At 41.0% G+C, this 16,068-nt stretch overlaps 1 protein-coding gene across 1 annotated transcript; it reads left to right on the top strand.

Annotated features, from left to right (window-relative positions):
• Window positions 1–15,095, top strand: MAIP1 (matrix AAA peptidase interacting protein 1). Its single transcript, XM_058187807.1, has 5 exons — window positions 1–499; window positions 1,701–1,772; window positions 2,582–2,708; window positions 4,732–4,882; window positions 7,451–15,095. The coding sequence occupies exons 1-5, from the start codon at window positions 149–151 to the stop codon at window positions 7,527–7,529; spliced, it is 780 nt and encodes a 259-aa protein (XP_058043790.1). The 5' UTR covers window positions 1–148; the 3' UTR covers window positions 7,530–15,095.
• The last annotated feature ends 973 nt before the right edge of the window (window positions 15,096–16,068 follow it).

The raw sequence follows: 16,068 nt of genomic DNA, 5'->3' as shown, positions 1-16,068 counted from the left end.
CCCCTGCTCTACAACTCAAGGGCGGAGCGAGGCGCCCCCCCCTTCCCCCCTGCAGGCCCGAGAGGCGGCGCAAAGGCCGCTCCTTCGCCGCGAGGGGAACCTGTTCGCCGCCTGCCGATCCCCCCCGCTTCTCTTCCGCCGCCGCGGCATGACGGGAGGGCCGCGGCGGGGAGTTATGGGGTTGACCCGCGGAGTCCACTGCAGGCGGTGCTGGTGCTGGCAGCTGCGGGGCTTCCCCGCCTTCCCGAGAGGCTCAGCCGCCCAGCGCGGAGGGGTCGGGCGCCTCCTGCCTCCCTCTGGCCGTTGCCCGTTTCTGCCGCTGACCCCCGCGCGCTTTTATAGCAGCGGCAGCGGCGGCTCCAGGTCGGAGGAGCGGACGCTTTTCTTGGGGTTCCCCAACCCCTTGAGATGGCTCCGCACTCGCCTCTACTTCTTCCTCATCCGCACCTATTTCGACCGCGACTTCAGCGTCCAGGAGTTCATGCAAGGGGCGAAGCACGTGAGTCGTTGGTTGAGCCGCCCCGCCGCATTTCGGGGGATTGTGTGTTAAAAAGAAGGGCAGCTTTTTCCCACCCCCACCCTTTTCTTTTTAACACACCCCCCCTCCGAGGAAGCTTTGGGGTTCGTTTAGCAATGGCTGCTTGAATGAGAAGGTGTTTATGGTTGCGCGATAGCGGAGGGCTCTTGTCCTCTTGCTCTGCCTGTGTGGGTCGTCGTCTTTCCACTGCATCAGTTTTTAAGCTCAATAAAATCACAAGGTCCTGCCTGCCCTTCTGTATTTTGCATTAAATGAACCTGAACTGTTTACTTTTTAAATGTGCACAAAGACAGCGCTGCGTTGCATTCTAGTCTATAGAACCTGCATCTTTATCGGACTTTGCATTTCAAATTGAGAATGCTGTACATCAGTTGAAAGACTAGAAAAAATGTTTTCACTACAAGCAGGGTGGATAAAAATCGATGATTTTTTAAAAAAAATTAAAAAAAAAGGATTTTTAAAAATTAAATTGGATTATTTCGATTTTTATCAAATTTATTTTAATAATGTGCTTTTGGAGTAAAAGTCTATCTAAAGATAGTTTTCTATTTAAGATACAGTAATAATTTTATATTTTATAATTATAAAATAATAATAATAAATTTATTATTAAATAATTTAATAAGTTTATTCAGCATGGAATGGGTGTTAGTTATGTAGCATGAGGCTGAATATTCTGCAATATTTATATTTTTGGTAAACTCATTCAATGAATCCAAGCTCTGCAAGCTAAATAGGAAACCTTTGTTTTGTTTGCAAATAATAATATTAAAGATTCTAACTACCAGCAAGAATGAGTCCTTACATTTAAAGAGCACCTGTTATTTCAGATCCATCATGGCAGCGCCTGTTAGCGGACATCAACTCACCTGCTGTGTCCCTCACCTTGCTGTGTCACTGCCACATTAAAGTGAATGGGACTGTCAGTGAGTCAACAGCAGGTCAGAGGAGGAGCCGCTGCAGGACAGAGATGACAGTTGCTCTTTAAAAATTATTTAAATTGAGTTGATTTAAATCAAGGCTTTTTACATTACATTACTAACCATGATTTAAATTGTCTTGATTTAAATTAAATCCACCCTGACTATAATGTATTTGAGCTGCAAACTTGTGCTTAATTGTAGGAATCTTAATTCAAGTAGCATTTTTCTCTGTTTTCTAGGCCTTTACTGTTGTTTCAAGGCTAATTTCTCAGTGTAAATACGATGTATTGGAAGAACTTGTATCAAAAGAGGTAAAATATTTAATATTTCTCATATGTGAAAAACAAGATTCTCCTCACTGTTCCTTGAACTGAACATTTCTTTTTTACAGAGGACAGCATCAGCCAGCTTTTCACAACATAGTGGATTTGTTAGGTGTCAGCTCCTATATTTGCAGTATAAATTTGGCCATGTTGGCTAAAAATTGTAAGCATTGAAGTTCTGTATATTTGGAGAATGTGAGAGGTGTAATCACTGCCTTAAGTTAATTAAAAGTGGAAGGAAAAATGTGGATTTATATTTTATTCCTAAAGAAGAACAAGCAAATAGCATCTAAACTGATAGCCTTTTATTCCAAGAAACTCTGACAACTTACGTTTGATTTTCTTAAAAGGGCAACAATCAGGTTATGTCTTCTCTTCAGTATAATTTAACAACCATAACTGTTTGTTCCCTTTATTCTAATTTAGGTTTATCTACTTCGGCTGCACTGTGATTTCTAGAAGTAGGATTTAATTCATTTATTTTTACAACTTCCATGCCACTTCGTTTCCCAAAACAGAACTGCCTACAGTTTTAATACAAATTTTAGTAAAGAAGGGATGGTCTGAATATTCAAGACCTTCCAAAAGTGTGTGGGCATGACTTTCTCTCAGCAGTGGAAAACTTATTTAAAGCAAGACTGAGATTGTTTAAAAAATACTTCATTTTTGAAGTGGCAGGGAAAAATGGCAGCATAGTTTTCAATAATTATCTTATATAACTATTATATGGCTGATTAAGTGAGTTGGTGTAAGGGAATTAGTAAGCACTAACATTAACAATTCCATTTCCAATCCAGATGATTCAGGTGTTAAGAGAGAAGCTCTCTTCATTGTCTGAAAACCACAGAAAAGCCCTGGCTGCGGAGATGGATGAAATTATGTTCACAGCAACAGGAGATGTGGGCATTTACTATGATGACAGTGGTATGCCTTCATTCTATTTTACATGCCTTAAAAGCATCCCTCAGTCTTTTTAAACAGTGCTTAAAATTTCTTTTCTATCCATTTAATTACAATATTCATGTTGAGCATCTGTCTGCTATTTTGACATGTGTCTGGTTTTGTATCTATTTCAGTCTGCCAGCAATCTTTTGGACCCAAGTAAAATCAAGGTGGTTATTTTATTAAAAAAAATAGCTCTCAAAATGTGATCTTGGACAGGGGTCACCATCCTTTCAGACCTCAGGGACCACTAAATTCATAATTTTTAATCCTGCGAACCACTAATCTGATCTGCCTAATGACCGGCTGGGTGGGCGTGGTGAAGTGGTCATGTGACTGGGTGGGCGTGGCCAACTCCTTGCCTGCCCGCTCTTTAGGGCCCCAACAGGAAGCAGTTGCTGGAGCTAAGCAGCCACCACGAGAAAGAGTTGGCAAAACAGCTCAGTTCAAATTGGATCTGACCAAAAAGGAGGCTTAGCAGGAGCACCTCACTGAGGACTAGGAGCATAGGCTTTCCAAGCAAAGGGAAGACCTGTGGGAGTGCAAGGCCAGGTATCAGTGCCTGGAAGCTCAGTGGGCTGAGATGGTCAGCCAGTTCCAGGCAGTGATGCAGTCCCACTGGAACAAGGCCCTCCAGCTCTTCTCCACTAGTGGCAGTTTCCTCCACCCTTCGCCCAAAGCCCCACACCAGGAGGCCGAAGCAGACCCCAAGTCAGAATTTCTGCCCCCTTCTGATCCACACAAGAAGACCCCAAAGTGGGAAACTCTCTGCAGTAACACAAATGTTCATTGCACGTATCCATCCCAGGGGCCGTAGTTTGAGGACCCCTTATTTAGTGCAATATTAAAAATGCAAATTTTCTGTGGACCACCAAAATTTTCTCACGGACCATCAGTTGGTGACTGCTGATCTAGGAATCTCTGGAGGTTCCTGAGACCCTTTCAGAGAGCCCGTGAAGTCAAATAACTTTTTAATTTCTCAGTTTTAATTTCTACTACTACTTTGTTACTACTAGTAACTAATAATGGACATAACACATACAAACCAAAACTCCCTGGGGTCCTCAATCATTTTTAAAAATGTAAAGGGATCCTAAGATACTGTTCTAAAACAATGGAACCTAATATATAGAATGGAACTTTATATCAACTTGCAACTGAGAACTCAGTGAGTTTGCTTGGCCTTTTAAGAAGATCCATAGTTTGCTAGTTAAATAGTTATCTAATGTTTATTCAGAGATTGGTGAGAAAAACCTTTTATACCTTTGATTATCAACTATACTCCAAGAAATCAGTATGAGATTAGATGTAGTACAATGAATAAGACTCAGGTTTTTTTTTTAAAAAAGGACACAGAGCTAATTTCTCTCCTGTAGGTTGGCCAGCAGGACAAACAACTTTCATAATTTTATTTTTAAGATGAATTAATCACCTGAATGGCAAACATTAGAAACAATAATAACTCTAATTCATACCCGAGCCATGAATTTTCCCATTTGATATCTACAAACATACATAGAATTACGTTGTATTGGTCTTAGTAGGAGAAGGCAATTGATTTGTTTCTATACCACTTCCTGGATTTTTGCTGGGAAGAGAAAGGAAAATATAGGAGAACCATCTCTTTTGTGTTGGAGGTGGAATAGGTTCTCTGGTAGTTGGCTGCAACTATGAGTGGGTCATGGTTGAAGAGTCACATACCAAAAAAACCACACCAGAATTCTGGCTGGTTTTGTGCATTGTGTTAATCCATAATATCTGGTCTGCATCCTGCTTGTTATGTATGTTGTTATATATTTAGGAAACTCTGGACAAGTAAATTTTGGATTAGCCTAATACATGAACCAAGTATGTGCTTTGTCTCTGAAAGAGGCTTTGGGGCCATTGCTGTCCTCAGTTTTTCATCCTCTGTGTGTGTGTGTGTGAGAGAGAGAGAGAGAGAGGTTTTCTTCATGTATTATAAGATGTCTTTCTCTGTTTCAAATCTATCTTGCGCTCTAAACAGGCAGGAAGTTTGTTAGTATCCTGATGTCGTTCTGGTATCTGAGCAGTGCTGACATCCCTGATAAGACTCCAGAAGGAGCCAAAGTATTCCAGATTGCACTTAGCGGTGAAAACACACCAAAAAGAAGACATCTTTTATTAGCAAACTACGAGTAAGTCAGTCATTGATTTTTCTACCTGACTGTGATTTTGTTCTTTGGGTATGGTGAAACTTCAGTGCACTTTAAACAAGGGTAGCTCTGTAGTATAGAAGTGATTTTGAGCAATATGCCTGACTAATCAAGAGAAAAAATGAATTTATTGGAAGGCCATTGTTGCAAAGAATAAAGATCACAGGCAATACAGTGTGAACAAAACGTCCTAGGAAGCCAATAATAATTTAAGTTGATCTTTCAGAAAGGCAATCAGTTTATAAAGGAGAAACTGGATGGGGCAATTTCTCTGTCTAATAAGTTTATTTTAGCCTAAAAGAGGTATCTAAAGAGATGGGATTGGTTTATAAAATGAACAATGAAGAGTTAATGCTGTAACAAGATAATATATAATGAAGAATTTTGATTGGAGTAATTATAGGAGACCACTTTTATATTGTTCGTAGTTCACCCAAAATATTTGATTGGCCAGCAGCATAGCAATATTTTAATTAATAAATACATTGCCACATTTCTAGTACTTTATTGCTTTTAAAATAACGTCCAAAAATATTTTTCCCTTTCTTCTACTGTAAAAGTAATAGAAGTTAGTCTCGCAAGAATCAGTCTTGTGTGACTGTTTTCATCCACCACCAGAAGAGAGGTTGTGCAGACAGAATTTCTGTTTCCTCCTTAAAGCTATTTGTCTGGAGCAAAGAATCTTTGGAGCAGATTTGGGGAGTTCATGAGTGTCTAAAAACCATTTTGGTGGCTCAAATGTAGACATTTCTCCTTGAGATGCTTTTCAAGAAAAAATGAATCACTTTATATCTGGTTTTACCACATAAGATTGCCAACTGCAAACCATTTTCTCCACATTTTATCATTCATTTATTAGAGAAAAAATAAATGTGTATATTGGAGGACTGTATTGATGTAGCTCTATACTGGCTTTAGTTATACTGTGTGGGATTCTCTCTTACATTCTCTTTCTTGTATAATTTATGGGAATTAATGTCCAACACATCTGCAGAACATGTGGTTGGGTTGCCTATTCAAGACTGATAGAAGCCAGAGCAGCATTCACACACTTAAATCCAAATATGAGGATGACTTTTAACAAGGCAGTTAAGAATACCTTTCTCCTTAGCTGTAAATGAGAAGCAGATGTTTAGAGACAATGGTTCTTAAGCAAAAGATTGTGTAGATTTCCAGAACTGAAAAATGAAAATGAATAGGGGTCTATGTCATCTCTCCATTTTTCCCTAACAATTTTCTGTTGAGTATAGTTAAAACACGAAAACTCCAGAATCTTGTATTATTTAAATATATTCTCTTGCAATTTTTTGTAATGATCACAATTGGTATTTTTCTTTGCATTAATGATTTATTGATTTATCTGCCTTCTTTTAAGATCAAGGTTTCAAGTTATTATGTTTTCTTACAGTTTTGGAGACTTTAAAATATGAGGGACTTTGCATAGAATAATAATCAAAGCCAATGAGATAAACCCTCAGGTAGTTCTAATAAGTAATAGACACTCTAGCAGAGAACAGTTCTTGAAGAACAATGTACAGTAAGTGTATTCTAAAGAAATGTCAGAATAACAGGAACGTTTTGGTTCATTCCTATAGTTTTTCTCTGGCTCCAACTGGATGTTTGTGTCTAATCTAGTCATCTCTGCTTTTTTAATTATTACTTTAAGGGATGCAATAAATAAAAAGTATCAGTTATGAATGTTGACAATGAAAACAAGTACTTTGGATAATCAGTTGCTCCATTCGCATAGCCTTTTTGTATGTCAACATCATAAAATTTCCAACATTAATTACTGGAAGAGCATAAAGGCTTCCAGTTGCTTTTATTATTATTATTATTATTATTTATTAGATTTTTATACCACCCTTCTCCCAAAGGACTCAGGGCGGTTTACAGCCAAAAATAAGAACACAAGCAACATACAATTTAAAAAAAATTTAAAAACTTATTATATAATTGGCCGAAAATTTAAAAACATTTAAAATCTAAAAACCCTTAAAATTCATCTAGAAATTTAAAATTTAAAAATTTAAAATTTGAAATTTAAGCCAGCCCCATGCGAGTAAATAAATATGTTTTCAACTCGCGGCGAAAGGTCCGAAGATCAGGCACTTGGCGCAAGCCAGGGGGAAGTTCGTTCCAGAGGGTAGGAGCCCCCACAGAGAAGGATCTTCCCCTGGGGGCCGCCAGCCGGCATTGCTTGGCGGACGGCACCCTGAGAAGTCCCTCTCTGTGTGAGCGTACGGGTCGGTGGGAGGCATAGGGTAACAGTAGGCGGTCCCGTAAGTATGCTAAACATGCCTTCTGCCTTCAACCTAATGATATGACTTGCATAAACCTCCAGATTTCATTAATGTTCTGTCAATTTAAATCAGATTAAAGTTCTTATCTGAGAGATTTGGCAGCCAAGTCTTAAATCTATTTTTAGTATTATGTTTGTTCACCACTTTAATATTACATTTGTATTTGTAATATAAGGCCATTCACAAAGGGTTTGTTGCTTGACTTATGCAATTGTCTCTTCATTATTTTACTTTGTTTTTCCTAAAGGTTTCGAAGAGAATTCACACAGGGTGTGAAGCCAGACTGGATGATTACATGGATTGAACACCCAAACCTATTGGAATAAGTTCCTAGAACAAAGACTTTCATATACTAGTAATATTTTGGCATATCAAGAAACATCTCAAGATATGTATACCACAATACATAGTGGACTAATTTTGTGGGGTTTGCCTGAATACCATCTTGCACTGAACAATATAAATAATGTCTTTCCCATCAGAGTTGAAAGCACAGTTTGGACCAATGTGTAATGGGGAACATGTTAAGTTGGTATGATAAACATCTTGATGTGCTCTGGAAGAAGATAATTCATAGTTCATAATTGAACATTGCATCTTTTTTCTTCAACCATCTTCAGAAAGTGAAATGGGTGGTCTCAAAAAAATAAAAAAGAGAAAGAAGTGACTTCCAAATATCAGACTTTACCTGAGTCCATTGATAACGCAGTACTTAACAGCCAAGGTCTTGATTTTAGGATCAAGTACACTAGAATGCATAATTTACTTTTCAGTGGACATATTATCTGGATCATTCAACAATGAAAGTAAAGATAGATTTCATATTTATACAGAATTAAGTTTTGTACTTTTTTTTTACTTTGGTACTTTTTTCTGTATATTTGATAATGAAAGTAAAAACTATAATAGCCATGTGCAACTTTTAGCTGAGATCCAAAATACAGTATAGTGGGGTGTATGGGGTATGGTATGGTGTGTGGTATGATGAACTTAATTTCAATGTGAGGCAGATTTCTGTATTTTTTTGTGTGACAGTGCCAGAGCTTAAATGTAGGTCTTCATACATATAAAATATATAGGATTAAATTGACATCTACTAAGTGGCTAAAATCCCAAGGTGATTGTTCTCAGAAACATTCACCAATCCGAGTATTGCTCCTTTTATGCATTTAAAATGACTTATTGAAGCTTGACAGCATAAGATGATTTGAATTAATTCTCTGAGATTGCAAAAGATTTTGTGATATTTTAGTTTAATCTTCAAACTCTCCTGCTTGTGCATTTTACTGGAAAAGCAGGACACTGAAGAATGTCTCAGTTAATGAAAGAACAGCAGAACAGCCAACTGACCATCCAGTTAGCCATTTCCACAGGGATCATTGTACTTCTTATGCGTAGACAGCAGGCACAGTGCCTGGATGTTAGGAGCTCCTTTCCATGAGTCAGACTATTGATCCCCTTGATCATTCAGATCACACTAGATGATCTGTTGAAGCGGATGCCATCATTTACTTTCCTGTTGTGACAGTATAAGAGGCCTGCCAGTCTGAATCCATTTATTTTGGAAATCATACTGATGCAGGGTATGTGGGCTATATGAGGGCCACATCATTGTGTTTGACCTCGGAGGGGGAGGCATGATTAGGAGAGACTGACCATGGCGGGCATGGCTGGTGGGCGTGACAAGGGACTCGTATTGGGGGCACCTGTGGTGGCCAAGTGCTAAGGCAGGATTTCCCTGAGATCCTCTCTCATTCTCATTATAATCTTCCTTCCTTCCTTTTCTTCTTTTTCCTTTCCTCTTTATTCTTCCTTCCCCTCTTTCCTTCCTTGATTTCTTCCCATCTTTCCTTCTTTACCTTTGTCTTTCCCTTTCTCCTTTCCTGTCCCTTCTTGCATGCTCAAATGCAAAGGGGAAACTTTTCTCCTTTCGTTTTGTTTTTAGTTTGTTTTGATAGCTCTCTGCCAGTGAAAATGGAGCCGGGGGGGGGGGGCACATATGGCCCCCTGGGCTCCGTTTTCACTGCCAGAGGCACTGTGGGCCAATTCTTTGCTGTTTCCAGGCTGGCCCCGCAGGCCAAATCTAAGCACCCCTTGGCCCTTGAGTTTGACACCCCTGTTATAGGGTGTCTGCATTTACAGCCTTAATGGTGCTATTAAATTTACTCAGAGATAGAATACCTGATTTGCATGCAGACTCCAAGTTTATTCTCTGGCTTCTCAACTCAAGTGGTGGGGGGGAGGAAATAAGGGGAAAGGTCGTTGAAACCCTGAAGAGCTGCTATGAGTCAAAATAGCAAATGGTGAGCAGCCTGGAGAAGTACTCTGGTATAACAAATAATTATTGAACTCCCCTATATCTAGTGGCAGTGACTCAGAAATTGTCTTTAAGACACTGTCTTTTTTCGCCTACGTTTGCTGCATTATGTTAATGCATCTATTACTTTTGAAAACTGTTATAATGCAGTTTCTGATGGAATAGCTTATCTCATGCAACAAAAATACCACTTGTGGCACTTGAAAAGCTAACACGTCTATGACTGCTAACCTTTTCTGGATCACAGCCCACTTTATCAGATGCCTGGAGTATAGTCTTGAGAAAAAGTATTTTATCTCTGTGTACAACTGTGTATATGTACAAACGCATCAGAAGAGCTGTTGAAAGGGTGGAAAGAGATGCATATGAAGAATGTGAAGCAAGCAGCAACTATACCCTCTCATGCCTACAATTATGCATTTGGGGATTGATTGATTGACTGATTGATTCTGGCTTGAAATTGATAACTTGGATTGAATATGCATTCCCCAGTAGCTATGTTGTTTCAGCATATGAAAGAAATACAAGAGAATGTCAATTTTAACAAGTTAAAAGGTGGTCTTCAGTCTCAGCCTTCTGATTTTTTTCTTGACCAGCTGGTTGTTGACCATTAATTGATCTATTTGAATTAATTTAATTGGTAATTTAAACAGTTCAGCATATGCAGTGATAATTTTGATTCTTTACATTGTATACAATTATATGTCGTTAGGATCCAGTGTCTAAAGTTGTAGATCGGAAAATACCAGAAAGAAAAATATTAGCTGAATTGGATAAGGGTGGTCTCATACTGGATCTCAGCCATGATTATGTGTTCTGAAATAAAGGGAGTTCTTGGAGCCTCCTTGTCATGATCAAATCAACCCCTAATGACCATGGACTTCTCTAGCACCACTATCCATTGCAGGGAGGTTTCACCCATTCGATTCGTCCATCCCTGGTGACTGATGAACCTGGATGAGTTTCAGAGAGAATTGGGGGCTGTTCCTGTTGGCCTGCTGCACAGTCCATCTGAAGCCATGGTCACTGCCTAGAATGGGGTAAAGCTGAGCTTTAGATCAGATCACATCCATGTAATCTCTCCCACTCACAGAGTTGACGAATTTGAAGAAGAGACATCAATAGTATTGCTGGAGCTCACAAAAGGTGAACTTGACCAAACATAGCTTACAGCCATTAACAAGGTCTACCTTGTGGCAGTACAGATGGTGAAGCATCTATTCCCTCACCCTTATTGCATCTGTGGATAGCTGGCCCTGTTTCACGTGACATGTGCCTTCTTATGTATTGGGTGGTCAGAGAACCACCTGCAAGGATGGTTCAAAGGATTTTTTTTTTCAGCATCTGCTGGACAAAAGTCACTTGAATTTGCTTGGGGTTGGATGCTAGTCTTGTTGCAGGTCTGGAGGTGAGGCTTGGGGAGAAGTCTTGCCTGATTATCTGGAAATGGTTCCAACTTCTTGGGTCTGGGGAAATGGGCAGCGTCCTTGGAATTGTAAATTCAGCCACCTGCTCCTTAGATCAGTGCCTCTCCTGGCTTGTTAAAAAATTTTGGGGGGGGGGGATCGTATGGATAGATTCTTGTGGTGAATTTTTCCTTGAGTGAGAGGGTCCTATTCTTAAAGGGCTTGGTTTATCCCCTTTTCAAGAAGCCATTGCTGGACTCCAGAATACTGGACAACTTTACCCAGTATAACCTCCATGTTCTGATGAAAGTGGTTGAGAAGTTGGTTGCCCAACAACTTCCAAATCCCTTGTTGAAGTGGATTACCAGGAGTCCTTTCAGTCAGAATTCAGATATGAGTATGGGTTGAAAATGACCTTGGTTGCACTTTTGGGTGATCACTGTCAAGAGCAAGATTGAGCATGGGCAGCATTGTTATATTGGTTTCTCCAAGGTCAATTCCAGTTGGTGATGATTGGGGAAGAAAGATCCCACTCACAGCCCCTATTATTGTATATTGGGTGCCACGTTGTTAGGTGTGCTCTCCGTTCATATTCAATACCTAAATGGGGGAGATGAAGTCCACAAGTCTTAAAGTTGCCAAGGTTGGAGATCCCTGCTTTAAAGCCCTTCATGGCAGAGGGATTGGTTATCTGAGGGACCGCCTTTCCCTGATTATACCACCTCAACCAAACAGATCAGCAGAAGAGACATGCTGCAGGTCCCATCTGTTAAGCAATTATATTTGGTGGGTCCCAGGAGGTGGGCCTTTTGTCATGGTGCCTGACTTACAGAATATTCTCCTCCCCCTCCCTCCCGAAGTGAGATCAGTTCCATCCTTACTTACTTTCTATAAGTCCCTCAAGACCTCGCTTTGTCATCAAAGCTTGGAGAGCTCAGGACCAGTGAGATCTTGAGGTGGCTCCCTTGCTAGTCTAACATCATGTGTGCCATATGCTTTTAAAACTTTTAAAATAATGATTATTTTAACATGTTTTATTATTTATATCTTTGTTGTAAACTTCCCAGAGAGACTTCTTGTCGGATGGGTGGCTGTATAATTTTGATTAATAGCCTGAAAGAATAAGCTAGCATGAATCTCCCTAGTAGTGGGATTTACTTGCAACTTGAAGAAAAAGTTCGTTTCTCCTGAAATCCTGTACACACTATTGGGAGAAATTGACTAGGATACTTTAAGTAAAAGCAATTAAAATCATCTCTTCCTTGGGAACTCCATTCTGTGCTGACAAATACTAGGAACGCTTGAGTTGATCATGGGAAGAAATTGCTATTCTCCAGGCAGAATGGGGGAAAAATAATATTAGATAAACATCTCTGTCTGAGTGGCTTTCTCTTGCATTTCACTCAGTGGCTTTTTCTTGCATTTCTCATCTGTGTACATTAGGTGGGAGTATTTTATCACAGCCAAAACATTTTGTTGCTCCCAGTCAAGGGTTATATCTATATATACACAGTAGGTATAATGTCAGTAAGTACCTATAATGACTTCTTCCTTGTTATAGACAGGAATATTTCTCTGGTTGAATCCAGCATAATGCTTGGAGCATTGGAAAAAAGTGTAACTACTCAATAGTTTGTTAAAATATGATTTTGTCTGCAACATGTCTAATACAATCATACTATAATAAGCCAGCATTTGAATTAATTAAAGTAAAAATTGTGTTGAGAGAGAGAGATAGTTTGCCATCATATATTTCACTTAAATTTTGTGGGAAGAGTTACTGAAATTCTAACAATTGATAGATTTTCTTTCAATTAGTGAATTGCTTAGTTAATCTTCCCTTGAAAAAATGTCCCCAAGCTGAAAATTGATTGCTCAACCCTGAGCTAGATCAGTCACTGCACCTAACTGAATGTTATACAGTACTTAGTGTTTCTCACAGTTGTTGTACTGTGTTTCCCCGAAACTAGGACCTGTCCAGATAATAAGCCCAATTGGGCTTTCAAGCGCATGTGCTAAAATAAGCCCCCCCCAAAATACTTAGACGCATGCACAGCTGCCGTGCAAACACCATGGTGTGAGGAGGCGAGGCTAGAGGGGGAGGAAGGGAGGGGGAACATGCCCCACACGCCACATACGAACCTGCCATCCACACAGAACAGCCTCATGGAGGCCGCTCCTGCAAACTCTCGCTCACGTGACCCTTCTCTTAGGGCAGCGGTTCTCAACCTGTGGGTCGCGACCCCATTGGGGGTCAAATGATGATTTGCTTAGGGGTCGCCTAAGAACATCGGAAATATGGGAAGTATACTTGCGAGTCAAAGAATCGCACTCCAATGGTTGACTCCACAAGCCAGCTGCAGGCTCTTCAAATCGCTAGCCGAATTCGGCTTCAGGCGCGATGGATTAAAAAAGAGAGAAATCTTTGCTCTGATGTCTCCCTCTCAAGCCAGCTGCAATCACTCCCAATCGCTAGCCTAATTTGGCTTCAGGCGTGATAAACTTAATAGGGGAGGAGTCTCCGTTTTAATGCCTCCGTCCTCAAGGCAATCGCATGCAGTTCAGATCGCTAGCCAATATGGCTTCAGGCGCGATAAATTAAAAATGAAATTAATTTTACAGTTGGGGTTGCCACCTCATGGGGAATTGTATTAAAGGGGTCGCCACATCGTGGGGAATTGTATTAAAGGGGTTGCAGCACTATAAAGGTTGAGAACCACTGTGTTGTGACCCAGGTTCCTGGACCCGGACTCCTGGACTTGGATGATTCAGAAAGTGAGGGAGAAGACCTGGCAAGCCCTGCTTCTCTTGAGCCCTCTCCCTCCCTGGCACCCACTCAAAGGGAGGAGGAGGGGCCGGCAAGGCCTGATTCTCTGGAGCCTTCTTCTGATTTGGCAACACCCCAAGAACAGTTTTGGAGTGATGCAAGACTGCGCAGACGTGACCGGCGCGCGCAGCAGAAGCAGCGTTGGGATAAAGCCAAGTAATAATTGTCATGCAGTGACATCTGCAGAGACTATAAATAGGAGGCGGGACTTCCTGGTTTTTTGTCTTGGACAAAGCAATGAATTTGCGCGGGCAAACTGTATCAATGGAGGGAAGAATATATTCGTGAGTAATTCTGGCCTTATCTATAATTTCCTCGTTATCTCCAGAAACTTGGCAGGCCCGTGGGTAGACGTGGCCAGGACATTATCTATGTAAATAAATTAGAAAAGAAGGCCTCTGACTGACTCTTTGCTGGGAGTATTGGGGGGAGGGAAACAGAACACACTGTCTTAGTGGCAGCCGCAAAAAAACCTCTTGCCAGCCTTAGCATGTCAGGAGCTGGAAGTCAGGTAAGACACGGCAGAGAAGCGAGACACGTGTCTTACCTGACTTCCAGCTCCTGCCATGCCCAGTGAGGGGAGGGGAGAAGAGATGGCAAGGGGAGTCCCATCTTGCTCCATGTATCTTGCTTCTCTGCCACCCACCCCTCCCCACTTGCCACTCCCCCTCACCGGCTGAGATTGGCAAGCCAGATTCAGGGAGCTGCCGCCGAATGCGCTGCCACCACCCAGGAGGAGAGGAACATGAGAAATGGACTCTCTCATAGCTCCTTATCTCTCTCTTCTCCCAAGTAGCAGCAGTGCATCAGGCTCACCGAATCTGGCCTGCTGATCTCGGGTGGCAGCAGCTCTGACCCGATCCTCACTGGCAATGCCGTGGGCAAGAACCCGCCACGCCGATCCTTCTTAATGGCTGTGCAGACAGCCCGCACCAGCCACTGCTCGGAGCTCTGACACCAGCCCCCTCCCCACACTCCCAGGTCGACAGGGTTAGGGCTGGCAAGAGTTTTTTTGCGGCCGCCACTAAGAGAAAGGGCGTGCGGTCTAGAGTTTGCGGGAGTGGCCTCCACGAGGCTGTTCCACCTGGATGGCAGGTGCATGTGGGGCATGTTCCTTCCCCTTGGCCCCCCCACCACCTCACCTACTCACCTCATGCTGTTTGCACAGGAAGCAATGAAAAAGCTGCCACGATTGCTGGGAGCAGCAGCCTGAGCAGCACCAGCAAAGCAGCTGGTCAGAGATCCGGCATCAGTCCCCCTGCCAAAAAACGAGATTTAGGGGCCTCCTGCACCTCAAAAATAATAAGACCCCCAAAATAATAAGGCCAAGGCCATATTTCGGGGGTCAAAAGAAAATAAGACCCTGTCTTGTTTTCGGGGAAACACGGTAGTAAAACCATGTAAGATGCAGATCCTTCATCATTATGTAGTTACAAATTGAATTTTTTAATGCATTAAAATAAAAACTAGCAAAAGATCAAGATTAGAAAGTATTGCACAGTCCAGAAATCCATAGGTGTGAGTTTTCAACTTTTGCATAGATTTGGAAGCTGCTGTCTCAATGGAATAACACAAACTGATGAATCTCCATAGATTTACTCCCTGCTGTTCAGACTGTCACATCTGAGAAAATCTGATACTGCAAGAGTGGCACAAAAGGATTGGTTCAGGCTAGCAAAAATGAATTGTTTCCAGGGCAAATAGTTTTCATGAGACTTTGTTCTGCAAACACTCAGCTAGCAAAATAGCTTTTTTAGAATTTGACATATATGAGGCAGAGAACTCGTGCATAACTGGAAAATGTGAAGACAGAATCACCCATTTCAATTCAGATTTGGGCTTTTAGCCTCTTGGATTCTTACTGCACTCGTTCCCCATTAGAATATTTTACTTTTCCCCTACAAAAGGAAAATCCACTGTAGTCAGTTAAAAATCTGAAAAGACTTGTCCTTATCTGCTCAAAAGTGAATCCCACTGAGTTCCATGGAAATTTTTCCCAGGTAAGTGATTTTACGATTGCAGTCTAAAGCTAAAGAAATGAAGACAAAAGTATAACTAAGGAATGTTAGTTGCGAGTTGGAGAAAGAAACTTAGTTTCCTAATAAAAATATTTTTTTATGGCCTTAATTTATTTGCAATTCTCTTCACTATTGTATTATTTTTGAAATGACATCTAGTTCTTTTAATCTTACTGAAAACAGAAATGTGAAATACAGTACTCAAAATTCTCTTTGGATTGAAGTGGCATATGCAGCAAAATAAACGAATGTATAAATGGCTTTGTGGGCTAATAAATACCATTGTCTGTTCTGACA

Source organism: Ahaetulla prasina, chromosome 1 (genome assembly GCF_028640845.1).
Source record: "Ahaetulla prasina isolate Xishuangbanna chromosome 1, ASM2864084v1, whole genome shotgun sequence".
Taxonomy (NCBI): Eukaryota; Metazoa; Chordata; class Lepidosauria; order Squamata; family Colubridae; genus Ahaetulla; species Ahaetulla prasina.
The sequence above is the reverse complement of the archived record's forward strand: the minus strand, read 5'-3'. Positions and strand labels throughout refer to the sequence as shown.